Genomic DNA, 18451 nt, shown 5'->3' on the forward strand with positions numbered 1-18451 from the left:
GGAAGTCCTTGAACATCATTAGGATTGATTAAAAGAATGTGGGGACTTGAAAAGTTGGACTGAATACATTGCATTTTTCATCATGGATGGTTAACAGTTTATGGGGGCCAGGGATGGAATGTGATGGTTTGAGTCAAGTGTGCCCCATAAACTTAGGTGTTCTGAATGCTAGATTCCCAGTTGATGGAGATTTGGGGCAGTATATTTTTGTGGGTGGGCTTATGGTATTAACAGCCAGTGTCCCCTTGCCAGGATTTGGCATACTCTCCTGTTCTTGTTGTCCACCTTATGTGAGCCAGGGGTGATGTCCACCCTCTGCTCATGTCATCATTTTCTCTGCCATTGTGGAGCTTCCCCTTGAGTCTGTAAGGCAAAATAAACCCTTTCATTCCCCAAAGCTGCTCTTGGCCAGGTGATTTCTGCCAGCAATGCGAACCTGACTGCAACACGTGGGTACTGTGAAAATCAAACCCAGGCCTACAGGCTTTACAAGCAAGCATGCCTTTAACTGGTAAGCCATTTCCCCAGGCCTGTGTTCTCATTTTAACCAATTATCAGCTTTCCTCTAGATTTCTTTTTAAATATATATATATATATATATATATATATATATATATATATTTTTTTTTTTTTTTTTTTTTTTTTTTTTACTTGAGAGAGGGAGAGACTGAGAGGGAGAGGGAGAGAATGGGCACAACAGGGCCTCCAGCTACTGCAAAGGAACTCCAGATGCATATGCCCCCTGTGCATCTGGCTTACATGGGTCCCGGAGAATTGAACCAGGATACTTTGGCTTTGCAGCCAAATGCATTAACTGCTAAGCCATCTCTCCAGCGCCCCTAGATTTCTTTCTGAGCAATTGGTATTACATGTGTGCTCTCCAACTCCCAAGTATTTGTAGAATTTTCAAATGTTAATTATATTGATTTCCTTATGGCCTGATATTTTGTGATTTTAGTCCTTGAGTTCTGGGCATGTGGTGTCATGTTAACTCTGAGCCTTGTTCAGGGCCCAGAATATAGCTGGTTATGGGAAATTTTCCACAAGCACCTGAAAAGAATGTGTGCTCTGCTTTTGTTCCATAGTGTCTATAAATATTACATCAAGCTGGTTAAGAGTTCAAGATTTTCGTAGCCTTACTACTTGTTTTATCAAGTACTGAGAGTGTTACAGTCTCCAGCTATGACTTTTTAAGTCTTCTTCCTTTTGGCTCTATTCATTTTTAAGCTCTGTGCATACAGTCAAGCTTACACTTTTATTTTCTTTTGGAGACAGAATCTCAAGTGCCGCCAAGGTTGCCTTCCAACTTGCTATCCTCCTGCTAGTGTCTCATGTGGCTAGGACTATAGGTACACAACACTGTGACCCCCCCAGAGCAACTTCTGATTGGAATGTTTTAAATTTTGGAACTTTTACATTTAATTACAGAGTTAAAATTTTTTAATGTATTTTTTAAAATATTTGAGAGAGAGGCAGAGAGAGAGAGCAAGCGAGCGAGTGTGCACCTGGGCCTCCAGCCACTGCAAATGAACTCCAGATGCATGTACTCCCCTTGTGCATCTGGCTTGTGTGGGTCCTGGAGAATCAAACCAGGATCCTTTGGCTTTGAAGGCAAGACTTAGCCTTAACCGCTAAGCCATCTCTCCAGCCCTTAAAAAATATTTTTATTTATTTGAAAGACAGAAAGAGGGAGTGGGGAGAGAATGGGCACACCAGGTCCTCCTGCCACTACAAATGAACTCGATATATGGGTCACTTTGTGCATCTGGCTTTACATGAGTATGGAAGAACAAAACCTGGGTGGTTGGAGTTTGCAGACAAGTGCCTTAACTGCTGAGCCTTTCAGCCCAAGTTCATTTAAATTTATCATCTTTTTTAAAAAAATTTTAATATTTTATTTGCAAGGACAGAGAATGGGCATGCCAGGGCCTTTGCCCCTGTAACCAAACTCCAGATGCAGGCACCACTTTGTGCATCTGGCTTTATGTGGGTTCTGGGGAACTGAACTCATGCCATCAGGCTGGGTAAGCAAGCACCTTACCTACTGAGATATTTCTCCAGCCCCATCATCTTTTTATTTCTACTGGCTCATTTTGTTCCTTTTAACTCTTTGCTTATACTCTTTGCACTTTTTTCAAAATGATTCCATTTTATACCAGAAGTTTACTAGAAACTCATCAACTTCACTTATTTATGTTTCCTCAAGCTTACATTTATAAATAAAAAAAAATCACACACAAATCACTTGAACTTAACTTCATTATTCATTCTCAAGAAGCTGAGTTTATTCACTTGCATGTGTGTGCATGTTTACGTAGGTAGCTGGGGAATTGAACCCAGGCTGGCAGGCTTTGCATGCAAGTGCCTTTAACTACTGGAGCCACTTATCCAGTTCCCATTTTTTCAACTTTTAATTAGATTTAATTAGTTAAAAAATTATGTTAATATAGGGGAGAGTGTCCCTTATATTAGCTTATTTTACCTGTAATTAGAGATTTAATTAGTTAAAATTATAAGTTAATGTAGGGGAGAATGTTCAGCTTGTTAGAAATAGAAAATAAAAAAATTCAGGGCTTGCCGGGCATGGTGGTGCACACCTTTAATCCCAGCACTCGGGAGGCAGAGGTAGGAGGATTGCCATGAGTTTGAGGCCAGCCTGAGACTACATAGTGAATTCCAGGTCAGCCTGGGCCAGAGTGAGACCCTACTTTGAAAAAACAAAACAAAACAACAAAAATAATGCAGGGCTTTCACAACATGAACACAGTGAGGACTAGGAGTAGAAAACAGTATAATAAAGAAAAATGAACATGATATATGGATCCATCAATCAGAACTGGATTATAGTGTAATCTTGGCCCCTTTAAACTACCTGCAGGTGGTGGTAAACCAGCAAGGCCAAATCCAATCCATTTGTTCAGTCAAATCTGATGGCTGCTTGGGAGGCAGAAGTAGGAGGATCGCTGTGAGTTTGAGGTCACCCTGAGGCTACATAGTAAATTCTAGGTCAGCCTGAGCTACAGTGAAACCGTACCTTGAAAATAAATAAATAAAAGTCTGATGGCTGCCTGTGACATCCAGAATGCATTGTTGATGGCAACCAACCACCCCCTCCACCATGTATTCCAAACAAAACACAATGTAGTCTGAGACTTCTCCGTAGTCCAGGTTGGCCTTGAACTCATGATTCCCCACCTATAGCCTCCCAAGGGCTGGGATTATAAGCAAGTACAGTCTTTTTTAAAAAATTCTATTTTTATTTATTTGAGAGAGAAAGAAGTGGGGTGGGGAACACTCCAGCTACTGCAAATGAACTCCAGACATATGCACCACCTTGTGCAGCTGGCTTATGTGGGTTCTGAGGAATCAAACCTGATTCCATTGGCTTTGCAGACAAGGGCTTTAACCATTGAGCCATCTCTCCAACCCTGTTTTTTTTTTGGTTAAAGTTACAAAAGAGACAAAGTAATGATTTTCTTACTTTATTGAACTATGCCATTATTCTTTCAGGGGCAAACATACAGACCAGACAAACAGGCCACAGTGAAGAAATATTTTTATGAGGCTTAGGAAATCACAAGATAACTTCAGCACTGTTGCTCAGTGGTGCTTCTTATCATTATTCTGGGACTGCAGCATATACTCAGCTCCCAGCGCTACCACAAATGCAGCAAAGCCCCACTTGAATCCTTTTAACAGTATACCTGTAAAGGAAAGATTGTTTGCGAAGCCACCCATGTATCTCCAAGCTTCATTGCTAGAAGAAAAAAAAAAAGAGAAAATTTTTATAATCAAACACAATTCATGCACATTCACTAAGCAAAACTGATTTTGATTTTTCTAAAAATACTTAAATGCTACATTATTATCATTATCTGTTTTTATGAGACATGGTCTCACTTTGTAGTACAGGCTGGCCCTTAAGCCACTGAGACCCTGCCTCAGCTTTGACTGCAGAGTGTGAGCCACCGTGCCTGGTTCAAATACTACATTACCTAACACTGTAGATCACACTTATTGTGCCAAACTCCAGATCTTCCTGCTTCATCTTAGCAATTTCCTACTGGCATGTACCACCACAACTGGGTGATCACAAAATCCAAGCAGGCTGTTTGCAGGTAAGTTCACTTGAAAACTTACAGGCAAATGAAAGAGACCTAGAACAACTAAACCAATTTTAGAAAGTTGGAGAACCTACACCACTACCCTATTGAAGACAGGCTCCAGAAATACATATATATGGTCAATTATTTTTGACATATTTATCAAAGTAATTCAACTGGGGATAATTTTTTTAAAAGATTTTTATTTATTTACTTATTAGAAACAGAGAGAGGGAGAGAGAGAGGGAGTGAAAAATGGGCACGCCAGGGCCTCCAGCCACTGCAAACAAACTCCAAACACATGTGCCACCTTGTGCAACTGGCTTATGTGGGACCTGGAGAATCAAACTGGGGTCCTTAGGCTTCGCAGGCATGCACCTTAACCAATAAGCCATCTCTCCAGCCCCTGAGGATAATTTTTAAATGAATGGTGCTGGGTCAAGTGGATGTCCATATGCAAAAATATTAAATTCTCTCCTTATTTCAAAGGATATAAAAATTAACTCAAAGTGAATGATATGTGTTAAGAAAACAAGACTATATGGTGGGTAATCTCAGCCCCCTAAGACTACACAAAATGAATTCTTATAGCTCATAACAACAGGTCTGATACCCTGATAAATAAAATAAACAAAAGGTTTGAAGATACTATTACCAAAGAATAGATACAAGAGCAAATATATACAAGAAAGGATTCAGGCAAGGCATATGGTGCACATTTTTAATCCCAGAACTGGGATAGGCTGAGAAGGATTGCTGTGAGTTCAGGGCCTGCCTGGAGCTATAGAGTGAGTTCTGCATCAGCATGGGCTAGAGTGAGAACCTACCTCAAAAAACAAACAAACATTGGGAATTAATGCCTCCTGGAGGGAACGTATTGTTGAGAGTAGGCTTAAGGGCTTTATAGCCAGGTTCCCCATGCCAGTGTTTGGCACACCCTCCTGTTGCTGTAGTCCACCTTATGTTGGCCAGGGGGTGATGTCCACCCTCTGCTCATGCCATCGTTTTTCCCTGCCATAGTGGAGGGAACCTAGCCTCGAGCTGTAAGCCAAAATAAATCTCTCTTTCCCAGAAAAAAAAATAAAAAAGAAAAGAGAAAAAAAAAACAAACAAACAAACAAAGAGGAGGCTGGAGATGGCTTAGTTAAGACACTTTCCTGAGAAGCCCTAAGAACCCAAGTTTGATTCCCCAATATCCATGTAAGCCACATGCACTCGGTGGTACATGCATCTGGAGTTTCATTTACAGTGGCTAGAGGCCCCGTCACACCATTCTCTCTCTATCTGCCTCTTTCTCTCCCAAATAAATAAATAATTAATAAAATATTTTTTAAAAAGAGGATTCATATATTCATCTCTATTTATAGAAAAGAAGATTAAAGCTCTTTAAGGTACTTGCCTACCACATTTGTTTCAATGGCTAAAATGAAAAGATTGGTAACACTACTGATGAGGCCATTAAGCCACTGAAATTTTCATATATTTAATCACTTCGGAAAATTGTTTGGCAATTTTAAAATAAAAATAACTATACAGTTAACACATAATTAAGAAGTCCTTCTCTCTCTCTCTTTTTTTTTTTTTTTTTCTGAGGTAGGGTCATGTTCTAGTCCCGGCTGAAATGGATTTCACTATGGAGCCTCAGGGTGGCCTTGAACTCACAGTGATCCTCTTACCTCTACTACTACTGAATGCTCCATCCCCAGAAAAGCGAAAGCATTAGGGTAAGTGAAAGAGGTCAGAATGACAGACTATATAGGCAAGTCAGTAGTTTCCAAGAGCTAGAGTTGGGTAGCATTTATTGCAAATGAGCAGGAAAAAACTGTGGGCTAACAAATATTCTGTATCATGATTTTTTATTTTTATTGTTTTTTTGGTTTTTCGAGGTAGGGTCTCACTCTGGTGGCCTTGAACTCACGGTGATCCTCCTACCTCTGCCTCCCAAGTGCTGGGATTAAAGGTGTGCGCCACCACGCCCGGCTGTATCATGATTTTGGTGGTGGTTCCATAAATGCATGTTGGTAAAAAATAAATAAATAAATAACATTATAGTGAATTAATTTTAAAGTAGGTGAATGTTACTGTATGCAAATGAAACTTCAATAAAGCTGATTTAAAAATTTAATAAAAAAGCCATTTCTCACAATTTTTTTTGTTGTTGTTGTTTTTGTTTTTTGAGGTAAGGTTTTCCTGGAATTCACTATGTAGTCTCAGGGCAGCCTCAAACTCACAGTGACCCTCCTGTGCACTGGGATTAAAGGCGTACGCCACCACACCCAGCTCTATTTTTCACAATTCTTTCAGGAAACTACACTGCAAAGGAACATAATTCATCTTACCGGCCCCATGGATCCCTCAGCCCTCGCGCAGCCAGCCTCTCCTGAACAGTTTCTAATGGTGTCCCTTCTATTTTCCACTGTTTATAATCTGGAAGTTCCAGTTTACTATGTCCATGTCCATGTCCAGGAGCCATGTCTATCAGAAAAGAGTAGCATGATGGAGAAATACATATTGTAGATATCTACAAATCAAATTTCATATTGTGTTTTAAGAAAAATACTGTTTTATAAAATGGTAACTAAACCTACTTGAAAAAATTTCTGAGTTGAGATTTAACTGAGCCCTTATGTGCCAGGCATACTATGTTTTACATGTACTAAGTGTATTGCTTCTACAACAAATCTGAATTTAAAAAGCAAACACCTGGGCTAGAGAGATGGCCTGGCAGTTAAGGCACTTTTCTGCAAAGCCTAAGGACCATGTTCAACTCTCCAGATCCCATGTAAACCAAATGCACAAAGGTGAGGCAAGTACAAGATTGCACATGCATCTGGAGTTCAATTTCAGTGGCCGAGGCCCTGGGGTGCCAATTCTCTCCCTCTCTCTAAAAAAAAAAGAAAAAGAAAAGAAAACCCAGCTGAGCACGAGGACACATGCCTTTGATTCCATCACTCAGGAGGCAGAGGTAGGAGAATCACCAAGAGTTCGAGGCCAGCCCAGAACTACAGAGTGAGTTCTAGGTCAGCCTGGGTTAGAGTGAGACACAAATTGAAAACAATAATAGTACAACTGGGATTTAAACTTTGTAGTTTGGTTTCAGAACCTCTACTTTTAATTTCTAAGTAACACTGTTTACCTCTCTTCAGTCTTTTTTTTTTTTTTAATTTTTTATTTATTTATTTGAGAGCAACAGACACAGAGAGAAAGACAGATAGAGGGAGAGAGAGAGAATGGGCGCGCCAGGGCCTCCAGCCTCTGCAAACGAACTCCAGACGCGTGTGCCCCCTTGTGCATCTGGCTAACGTGGGACCTGGGGAACCGAGCCTTGAACCAGGGTCCTTAGGCTTCACAGGCAAGCGCTAAGCCATCTCTCCAGCCCCTCTCTTCAGTCTTAATGCATAAATATGCAAAACAAAAGAGTACAGTTGTGTGCCACCATGCCTGGCTTGTTATCATTCTTTAGCTGATTCTTCTAAAAATACAGTGTAAGCCTTTTAAATGCACATGATTACAAGAGTTTATTGTAAACAGCTATATAATAAATATTTCAGCCTTTGTGGGCAAAAGAGGTAAAATTACAGAATATATCTACATCTACAAATACATACACACACACACACACACACACACAGAGAGAGGGGGGGGATATATTTCCAAACAGCATTTCATTGATAAAATCTAAAATATAATAAACACTAACTGAGCTGGGTGTGGTGGCACATGCCTTTAATCCCAGCACTAGGGAGGCAGAGGTTGAAGGATCATCATGAGTTTGAGACCACCCTGAGACTACACAGTGAATTCCAGGTCAGCCTGAGCTAGAGTGAGACCCTGCCTCAAAAAAACAAAAAGAAGAAAAAAAAAAAGAAAAACACTAGCTGAATACATTCTTCATAATACTGGGATGAAAAAGTGAAATTTCACTTTTTAGAAATAGCATTATCCTTAGCTGTAGCTTAAAGCCAGTGTTCCTTGGCATCAAGATTGTACATCTGTAAAAACCATTCTTAGCTCATGGGCATTACAAAACTATGCATTGTGCTAGATTTGGTCCACCAGCTGCTGTTTACTAAGTCAAGAACTAACCAATAGATGTTATAACTCTTGAATTATTAAGTCTGTATCCTCAGTAGAATATGTCTTCAAGAGTTATATATAGAAATTGCTTTTACTAGTGTTATTTTTTAAATCATGTAAAAATAAAGTTCATCTAGACCAGGTATGGTGACACATGCCTTAATCCTAATACTCTGGGAGGCCAAGGTAGGAGGATCACTGGGAGTTCAAGGCCACCCTGAGATTACATGGGCTAGAGCAAGACCCTACATCAAAAACTTGTTTTGTTTTGTTTTTAAAAAAAAGGTTCCTTCTGTAAGAATTTAAAAAATATAAAAGACTTCCTTGGGGCTTGAGTGGGACTTAGTGGTTAAGTCACTTGCCTACAAAGCCAAAGGAGCCAGGTTTGATTCTCCAGTACACATGTAAGCCACATGCACAAGGTGGCACGTGTGTCTGGAGTTTGTTTTGCAGTGGCTGAAGGCCCTGGCATGACCATTTTATCTCTCTCTCAAATAAATAAGTTAAAATTTAAAATAGATATATATATAAAATGTGAATATTATTTCTACAGAACTTTGCATTTCTTTGTAAAATTATTATTATTATTATTATTTTGGTTTTTCGAGGTTGTGGTTCACTCTAGCTCAGGCTGACCTGACCTGCAATTCATTATTCAGGGTGGCCTCAAATTCACTCCTACTTCTGCCTTCCAAGTACTGGGGTTAAAAGCATGCACCATTGCACCAGGATGCCTGGCTGTAATATGTTTTTTTTCAGTTGGGTACAGTGCCATGTTCTAAGCCCCCTCTGCTATTCAGTAGGGCCACTTGAGTACAGTTTAAGGTTGTCATGGACAACACTGAGATCCTGTCTACAATATCCCAACTTTTTGAAGGAAAAGTTTAGAAATCTTTTTTTTTTTTTTCGAGTTTTTCAAGGTAGGGTCTCACTCTAGACCAGACTGATCTGGATTTCACTATTATAGTTTCAGGGTGGCCTTGAACTCATGGTGATCCTCCTGCCTCTACCTCCCGAGTGCTGGGACCAAAAGCATGTACAACCAAACCCGGCAGAATTTTCTTATTTTGTGCCACTACCACTTATAAAATCCTAGGAAAAATCACTTGCTTTCTGTGACTTCTATTTCTTCACATAACAAGGACAAAATCTATCTTGCAAGATTAGGAGGACTGTGGAGAACACAATGCAATATGCCTTCCACTTTCACTTTGAAGCAGTGAGAATGTGACTAGCACACTCACCTTGAAAACTGGCATGACCTTGAAGATCTGGACCTTCGAACACCTCTTCCACATACAAACACTTGAGAGTCACAGTTTTACTAGGTAGCCACTAACTTTTAAATATATTTTATTTATTTATTTATTTATTTATTTGAGAGAAAGAGGTAGCGAAAGAGAGAAAGAGTCACGCATGCTAGGGACTCCAACCACTGCAAATGAATTCCAGCTGCATGGACCCCTTGTATGTCTCTGGCTTACACAGGTTCTGGAGAATTGAACCGGGATCCTTTGGCTTTGCAGGCAAATACCTTAACTGCTAAGCCATCTCTCCAGCCCCCGTCATTAACTTTTGAAATGTGGCTATGCAACCTGGGGAGTTAGGAATTTTTTTTTCTTGGTTTTTCAAGATAGGGCCTCACTCTAGCCGAGTCTGACTTGGAGTTTAGTAGTCTCAGGGTGGCCTTGAACTCATTCTGATCCTTCTACTTCTGCCTCTCAAGTGCTGGGTTTAAAGATGTGTGCCACCACACCCAGCCTATTTTTTTTTCTTTTAAAAAATAACGTGGGGCTGGAGAGATGGCTTAGTGGTTAAGGCATTTGCCTCAAAGCCTAAGGACCCAGGTTCGATTCCCCAGTACTCTTGTAAGCCAGATGCACAAGGTGGCATATGCATCTGGAGTTTGTTTGCAGTGGCTGGAGGCCATGGTGCACCTATTCTCTCTCACTCACTCTCCTTTTTTTTTCTCTCTCTCCAATAAATAATTTCAAAATGAAATCTTTAAAAAGAAATTTTATTTATTTTGGGAGGCATAAAAAGAGCACACAAGGCCTCTTGCCATAGCAAACAAGCTTTACATGGGTATTGGGGAAGTGAACCAGAGCCAACAGACTTTGCAAGCAAGTGCCTTTAATCTCTGAGGCATTTCCCCAGACCCAAATAAATTCTTAAATCAGTTATTATGAAAATACTAAAGAGTCAGGCCAGGTGTGGTGGTACCTGCCTTTAATCCCAGCACTCGGGAGGCAGAGGTAGGAGGATCGCCACAAGTTTGAGGCCACCCTGAGACTACCTAGGGAACTCCAGGTCAGCTTGGGCTAGAGACCCTACCTTAAAAACCCCAAAAAATACTGGGCGTGGTGGCACACGCCTTTAATCCCAGCACTCGGGAGGCAAAGGTAGGAGGATCACTGTGAATTGGAGGCCACCCTGAGACTACAGAGTGAATTCCAGGTCAGCCTGAACCAGAGTGAGACCCTACCTTGAAAAACCAAAGGAAAAAAAACAAAAAACAAAAACTAGAGTTTGAAGCTATTTGGGCACATGAATACAGCATTACAACCTTACAACAGCACATCTTTTGTTGTTTTATTTTGTTTATTTCAAAGAAGGGACATACTTTAGCCCAGGCTGACCTGGAATTCATTCTGTAGTCTCAGGCTGGCCTCGAACTCACACTGATCCACCTACCTCTGCCTCCCGAGTGCTGGGAATTAAAGGCATGTGCCACTACACCTGACTTACAACTATACATCTTATGAAATCCCAACAGGCCAAATGCTTGTATTTATGAAAATAGAATATACTTATTTAGTACATGTAAAGTACATCTTTTTTTCTATTTTTATTTGTAAGGGGAGAGAGAGAGAGAGAGAGAGAGAGAGAGAGAGAGAGAGAGAGAGAGAGAGAGAAGAGAGAGAGAGAGAAGAGAGAGAGAGAGAGGGAGGGAGAGGGAGAGGGAGAGTGTGTGTGTATGTGTATGGGCACACCAAAGCTTCCTGCCACTGCATAAGAACTCCAGATGCATGTACCACTTTGTGCATCTGATTTTATGTGGGTATTGGGGAACTGAACCCAGGCTATCAGGCTTTGCTAGCAAGCACTTTAACTACTGAGCCATCATTCCAGCCCTAAAGAACATCAATTTTGAATTTAAAAATTTCACTAATGATACTGAATACATCTTTAAATAGTATTTTAAATATTCTGGGTTAAATTATACTACTCAAATTTTTTGAAGTATTTTATTATTTGCATATAATGGGTACCCCAAGGCCTAGTGGCTGCAAATAAATTCCAGATGCATGTGCCACTTTGTGTATCTGGCTTCATGTGGGTACTAGGGAATCAAACCCCAGTCATTAGGCTTTGCAGACAAGTGCCTTAACCACTGAGCCATCTCTCCAGCTCCAAGGTGGGTTTTTTTTTTTTGTTGTTGTTGTTGTTGTTTTCCGAGGTAGGGTCTCATTCTAGCCCAGGCTGACCTGAAATTCAACATATACCTCTCCGGGTAGCCTTGAACTCATAGCAATCCTCCTACCTCTGCCTCCTAAGTGCTGAGATTAAAGTTGTGTGCCACCACACCCAGCTTGGTGTGGTTTTTTTTTTTTCCTTTTTTTTTTTAGACAATTTTAAATTATTATCCCCTTAAGAAGCCCAGTTAGATTTTTTTTCCTGATCATTTTCCCTCACCTCAATGAAATTTTTGCATTAGATATACTGCAAATCTATGTCCTGTAGCCCTTTGAAGGGACACAAAACACTACAGGAAGTAATTCCCTTCCCCCAATCAATTTCACCTCCTTGAACAATGTGTGTTGCAATGCTTTGTTTTCTAACCCGTGAGGTGGCTACATAAATGTTTGCTTAGCTGAAATTCTACAAAATGCCATTTTGTTTCACATACTCTTGTTAGGTGTACTTGATAATTAAAATATAAAATCAGAAGTCAGTTATACTGTGTTGAGGACTCAAGGGGTATTTCATTTTCAGAGCTTCTCAAATAAGAACATTAAGGAAAGCGGTCCAACACAGGAAGAATACATAGTTATGTAAAATCTAAAAGCTATCTAACTATGTCTGGGTTGAATTTAGAAGTCTGGTGGAGATCAACTATGCTGGCTGGCTCTAGCATAGGAAATGAGCTGACACACTTTCCTTAAAAAGTGACGTTCACCACATGTAACTTTTGCTTCCCAAGCCTTTCAAATATACTAAGACCTAAATTCCCACCATTTAAAAGCAGAGATTACTGTTAAGAATATGAGATTTAAAAAGACAAGTGAATTGCTGCCACTTTTAGCGCTCAGTCCCTGACCCTAGCTATATTCAACAGACATGATTTTGTAACTGGCTTTTTTTCACTTAAACATTTACACCGGAGGGGGGGGGGAGAATCCCAAGACTACACGAGCTGATATTGGAATTATATCAATTTTACATATTTTCGAATTGGGAACTGTTCTTCTGTTTTTATTAGATCCATGGGTACACATTGATAGAGGCGGGAGAAAGCAGCAGGGTTCAGGTACAGTCTTTTAATTCTCACAGCATCCTTCTCCATCCACGACCCCCTCACCCCGCCTGCACTACAGCTCTGTCGCTAGCTGCCTCACCTCCTCCCCGCCGGAGCTTCCCGCCACGGAATCCTCTATTTCTACATTCCACAACAGGGCCTAGTGTGTGTTCCTAATCCGGAGGTCTCCCACCAACTCCCTAAAATTACCTGACAGCAATCTGACCTCTCAGGACACTCACTATTCAACCTTCCAGGCGGAGCCAACCGGAAACGGAAGTTGCCACCTCGACTCCCTCACGGCTGGAACGCGGGCGTGATATTTAGCGTTCCGGGGCCGGATCGCACATTCCTAGAGCAGGCGGGGATGACATAAGGGAAGCCGGAGGTCGGTATCATTTCCACATCTTGCCCCCCTGAAGTTGGGCTGAGGTGAGAGGCTTCGTAGAGGAGAGAAAAGCGGAGAAGACAGGTTTCTCTCTCCCCTCCCCTTGTTTGGAAACGGACTGTTTAGGCGCTGCACTGAGGGGGCGGGCCCAGGGCGCGCGGCAGCCAATGAGAGAGGCCGTTGTTGAGAGCGTGGGCTCCCCCAATGAGAGGGCCGCTTGTTGCGCTGCAGTTGGCAGGCTGCTGCGGGAGGCGGTGGCGGTAGGAAGCCGGAGGCAGTGGGGTGACAGGTAGGCGGCTGTGCTGTCTTGACGTTGGGGTGGGGTGTGTGTGGGGCGGGGGGGTGACGGCAGGTGCTGGATGGCTTTCTTCTTCCCCGGCTGCAGAAAGCATGGCGAGCAGCTGAGCCGCGAAGGCGGTAGCGGGATCGTCGGTGGTGGCGGAGCCCCGTTTCAGACAGGTAGCAGCTTGCCAGGGTCGTGAGGAGAGGGCGGCAGCCGAGGCGGGTGCGGGCTGAGTCTTGTGGGGACGACATGGGGGTTGGGGGGGGGTCCCTAGGTAGGGCGCCAGGGCTTCGGGGAGCTCGAGCGAGGCTGTGCTGGAGGGAGTGAGGGCTTGAAGGAATCGCTCGCTGGAAGCCCCGGGCGACGAAAGGACGCGGCATTGCATTGCAGCCACCTGAGCGAGATCCCAGGGGTCGCTTCTTCGGGCTGTTGATCCAAACACCTAGATTGACCCTCGTGGAAAAGGACTTCTCGCCACGTACTGATGTGTGGCTGAACACTTTTGCTGGCTCGGGTGCTTTCTCCCCAGACAGGCTCTGTTAGGAGATGGGGGAAGGGGGCCGTAGATAGCGTGAAGGAAAGAGTAGTCACGAAGAGCTTATCCCAAATATGGACTTGGCTTGAGAGATACGATGTTAGCTTGAGAGGAGCGTAGTCGTCAGAATCGTGTTCAGTGGCTTCTGAATTTGTTTTGAGGGTCAGGGCTGATCACAGCATTTTTAATCTTCGGGAACGTGGAGGTAAGTGCAAGTTGGGAAATGACCAGAAACATTAGTTGGTAGGCATCCTTCCCACATTAAATAATAACACGGATGTTGGGGACTGAAAATAAGACGGAGATCTGAATTGGGGGGGGGGTCAACTTTTAAATGAGTGGTTGGTTGGCTCTGTGAGTCTGAGAAGCTAAGTTACTTATTTCTTAGGTTTTAAAAAAATGTGCTCTTTCAATCTCTTGCATTTAGAATGTGTACTTACAGATTAAAAACCAACGAAGTATCTTGTTTTTACAAAGTCTTTGTAATTCATATTTTGCACAATTCACTGTGAGATTAAACAAATTCCAGTCACTGTGCATTATGGAAGGAGACTTAATTTTATAACTCACTGAAAAACCATCTTAAAAGACTGAACAAAGGTGACAATTTATAAAGCAGCATTATAAGTTACTAAAATGTAAGCTGCTTGCAGTGTTACCTTTAGCTGATGAGGACAAATAAAATATCAGTAAGTGCAGCATGTTTCAAGACTTGTTTTTAAATTACATGTTAGAGAAACTTTATAAAATGATTCCTTTTTTGTTTATATTAATGCATATAAACACTAATTTTTTTTCTCAAGATGTCATTTGGGCATAAGTGGACAATTAGTTTGTTCTGAAGAGTTCAGCATACTGAGACAGTACTTTAAAAATTTAAATGATACTTTGTGTTTTATTGTCTTGCTATCTCAGTAACAAAGATAACTTACATTTCTGTTTTAGGTTAAATTCTCTATAGTGCTTTGAGTACTTGTGAGTAAATCTTTGTTTTTATGTACTGTGTGTGTTTCTCTTATGTAACCAGCCTGCTGGAGTTTTCTTAGAGAACTAATGGCTGATTTTAAATGGCCAGTAGGTGTCATTGTAGAATGCCATAAATGGAGGATGGAGTAGAAAAATTACCACGTAATTTAAGAAACACATCCAGATTAGCATATAATAGTAGCCGGATGATTATAAATCATAGAAATTCTCTCTTCTGAAAAATTTAAGTTCTAAAGCTGTTTATAGGGAATTTGAAACAGTGGTCGTGATTACTGTTTCTTTCAGAATGGATCTTGAGTCAGCAGTGATGGTATGTACCGGTAGGAAATTGCTGAAGAGCTGGAGGCAGGAGAATCAGGAGTTCAAGGCCAACCTGGGCTAAAAAAAAAAAATGGATTTTGAAAGTTTGTTTTATAATCCATCCCTTAAGCCATATGATATGGATTTATTTTTTATATTATTATACAGCTTTGACATCTTACAGTAGTTTAAGTTCTAGCATGACTGAGATTTTCATCTTGACTAAGCTTTATCATAGAAAAACAAGTAACATGTAATCAAAAACTAAACTAAAAATATGCGCAGAAGTCTTTAACCAAGTTATTAGAAGCACAAAATAAGTTTATTATTTTATACCAGAACTGCAAAATTTTTTTTGTTTCATTGTTTGTAGCTTGTTTCCTGTATTCTGCCCTCAGAATTGCTTCCTTTCACAGTTTTGTCTGATTAATAAACTGCTTTTCTCAGGATAGTGAACTGAACATCACTCAATGTTAAAAACTGTAATATAATGTATTCTGGAGAGAGCAGGCACAGAAATCTCTGGAGATGGCTTACAACTGCACTTAATATAGTTTGCAGTGGATAGAAGCCCTGGCACACCCATTCTCTCCCTCTCTCTCTCTCTCTTACCCCCTCCTTCCCTACTCCCTCCCTCCCTCCTTCCCCCCCCCGTCTCATAAATAAGTAAAATAATAAAATATAAAAAGCTGTAAAATTCTTAGCTATTGAAGTAATGTAGATGTACATTATTGAAATAATACAGAAGGAGGTAGATGTACTTTGGAAAAAAAAAATCTCTGATAACTTGGTTCACACCTGGTTTTTACTTTTTTTTTTTCCAGGTAGGGTCTCACTTTAGCCCAAGCTGACCTGGAATTCACTGGTGGTCCCTGGCTGGCCTCAAATTCACAGTGATCCGCCTGCCTCTGCCTTCTTAGTGGTGGGATTAAAGGTGTATGTCACCACACCTGGCTTGGCTTTCACTTCAGAATCATTAATCTAATTTAAGGCTCTGACATTTGGGGTATGAACCAGTAATAGAAGTTTTGCTGAGCTAAAAGGCGGCCAAATCTACCAGTGTTTTATTGGTTAGTAGATTGCTACCACTTAATGCTACAGAGTAGCTTTCCTAGCCAGAAGTTCAAGTTGCCAGAAATAAGAATTGTTTGGATTAGTTTTTACTTGGCACCTGTTTTCCACAAATCAAGTTATTTACCTTTACAATTTAGCCATGTGCTAATTAATTTGAGAAACATTTACTTATAACATGATCTCTCTCTTTTTAAGGTTTAGGGAGACTTTATTAGATTAAGAGAACAAAGTGCAAAGAGCACTGCCATGTGGCGGGCGATGGGAGTAACAGAGGGAAGCTTACCAGAACCTCAGAGTTCAAGAGCCAGCCAAGAGAGAGCTTGTCTCCTGGTGCAGTACACATCTGTGTATAACCTTATTGTGGTGGACTCTACCTTCTCAGAGACAGCTGATTGGTCTGGGCTAGAGGCTGGCTCAGCCATGACTCCAAGTTCTGGGGGTTGAACTTGACCAGCCATAATGTCAGGATTAGATTTAAATTTTAGGAAAAGGGACCTCCATTCCAGGAGGGGCTCTGGTGGAAAAACAGATCTAGGGAATTCCTTTAGGCAAGAGATAAGATCCCAGATCATCCTTTGATCTCTAGCAAAGTGGAGATTGTTAGGGCATACTTAAAGGACATTCTTGCCTTTGGGGGGGGGTGGCCAGAAAGCCCCTGGATGTCTTTAGGGGCTGCCCAGTGTACTTCTGGCCTCAGTACTCATTCAGTAACAAACCATTCTGATGATTGAAGCATAGTGATGTTTTGGCAGAAGTTAGAAGGTACTCACCATTGTTCCTGACATAAGCCCTCTCACTTAAGTCTCCTTTGGTCAGAGACTTATACATATATGAATGTGTATGTGTGTATACATATATGTGTATGTGTGTATATATGCATATGTATATATACATATATATGTATTTTAGATTTGAAAGTAACCGTCTTGATATCTGTAGTTGTTTTCCTTATAAAATTAGAACTACTAGAAAGAGGGCCAACATGCCTTAAGGCCTTGTCTGTTTTCCCTTTTGGAACACTCTTGTGTCTCTATTCATTTCTGGTAGACTTAATAGGCCATTCATATGTTTGAGGTATTCCTTTTTAAAAATATTCTTAATATTTAATTTAATTTATTTATTAGGGAGAGAGAAAGAGAATGGGTGCACCAGGGCTTCCAGCCATTGCAGACGAACTCCAGATTCATGTGCCACCATGTGCATTTGGCTTACATGGGTCCTGGGGAATCAAACCAAGATCCTTTGGCTTTGCAGTCAAGTGCTTTGACCACTAAGCCATCTCTCCAGCTCCTCCCCCCCTTTGTTCTATGTTTCTCTCTGAGTATTTACAACCAAGCAGGTAGCTAAAATTTAATCAAGGATGTGTTTTTAGAAGTCATTAATGGCTCTCCAAAGGAGATTCTAGGGACCTGGGAAGAGTGCTTTGGCTTCTCCAGTACTAGTGTTAGGATGACAGTACTAGTGTTTGTTAGGAGGAGCCAGAGCTATGCTGACCAAGTGGCCTTCCCTCTTCTGGGAAGCCTGCAGGACTGATTTCTTCTCAGTATTTCAGACAGTACACTGATTTTTTTGTTTCCAGGTCTTTATGTCCTCCCTGATAAGGAAGACAATAACCTCTTCTTTTAAAGATCTTTGATTTAGGTATATACATTAATGTTTGAATATCCACTCAATAATGGGCACTACAACTTGGAATTACAAATGTGTAGACCTTGACATGGATCAAGTTTATAAATTCATGGTTCATCTTCATGGACTCTAAAATTTCTATTTAGACATTTCACTGTGGGGAGATTTACATGAGAAAAGGTAAATGAGTAAACGTTAATTCTGAGGAAGGAGTAAAAGCTCAAGTATGTTATATATGAAGGGGTGTGTCTAATTACTCACACATTTATAATACTTTCTAGGTTTGAGATATAACTCTCAAAGTAGTAGTCATAAAATCTGAGCCAAGTGTGGTGGTGCACACTTTTAGTCCCAGCACCTAGGGGACAGAGGTAGGAGGATTGCCCTGAGTTCAAGGCCACCTTGAGACTATATAGTGAATTCCAGGTCAGCCTAGGCTACAGCAAGACCCTACCTCGAAAAACCAGAAAAGATAAAAATAAAATAAAATCTGATAAAGAGCAGTGACATTAAATGGTAAAGCATGGGTTACAGAACAGTAATTTTCTTCTAGTGT

The 18451-nt window shown here is 41.1% G+C and overlaps 2 protein-coding genes across 5 annotated transcripts in view; one reads left to right on the forward strand and one right to left on the reverse strand.

Moving 5' to 3' along the window:
• Window positions 1–3466: 3466 nt before the first annotated feature.
• Ndufb3 (NADH:ubiquinone oxidoreductase subunit B3) lies at window positions 3467–13160 on the reverse strand. 2 transcript variants are annotated; one of them, XM_045148020.1, is made up of 3 exons: window positions 12942–13160; window positions 6443–6578; window positions 3467–3757 (listed from the first exon to the last, which is right to left on the reverse strand). In XM_045148020.1, the coding sequence occupies exons 2-3, from the start codon at window positions 6574–6576 to the stop codon at window positions 3601–3603; spliced, it is 291 nt and encodes a 96-aa protein (XP_045003955.1). In that variant the 5' UTR covers window positions 6577–6578; window positions 12942–13160; the 3' UTR covers window positions 3467–3600. The 2 variants fall into 2 exon arrangements, with proteins under 2 accessions (XP_045003955.1, XP_045003954.1); XM_045148019.1 differs by having other exon boundaries at window positions 12910–13113.
• A 171-nt stretch (window positions 13161–13331) lies between these two features.
• Window positions 13332–18451, forward strand: part of Fam126b (family with sequence similarity 126 member B) — a 67412-nt gene continuing 62292 nt past the window's right edge. For 2 of the 3 annotated variants that reach the window (XM_045148154.1, XM_045148157.1), the window contains exon 1: window positions 13332–13376. The gene's annotated coding sequence lies outside the window, so the exon portion shown is untranslated. Of the gene's footprint in view, window positions 13377–13434; window positions 13547–18451 lie in introns of those variants that run through there. The other variant, XM_045148156.1, reaches the window with a different exon arrangement.

The sequence above is a fragment of the Jaculus jaculus genome, chromosome 4 (genome assembly GCF_020740685.1).
Source record: "Jaculus jaculus isolate mJacJac1 chromosome 4, mJacJac1.mat.Y.cur, whole genome shotgun sequence".
Taxonomy (NCBI): Eukaryota; Metazoa; Chordata; class Mammalia; order Rodentia; family Dipodidae; genus Jaculus; species Jaculus jaculus.

Coding starts and splice junctions, on each gene's coding strand:
- Ndufb3 (XM_045148020.1), bottom strand. CDS start 6,576: ATGGCTCCTGGACATGGACATGGACATAGTAAACTGGAACTTCCAGAT. Junction 3,758..6,442: donor CTGAGGGATCCATGGGGCCG/GTAAGATGAATT, acceptor TTTTTCTTCTAG/CAATGAAGCTTGGAGATACA.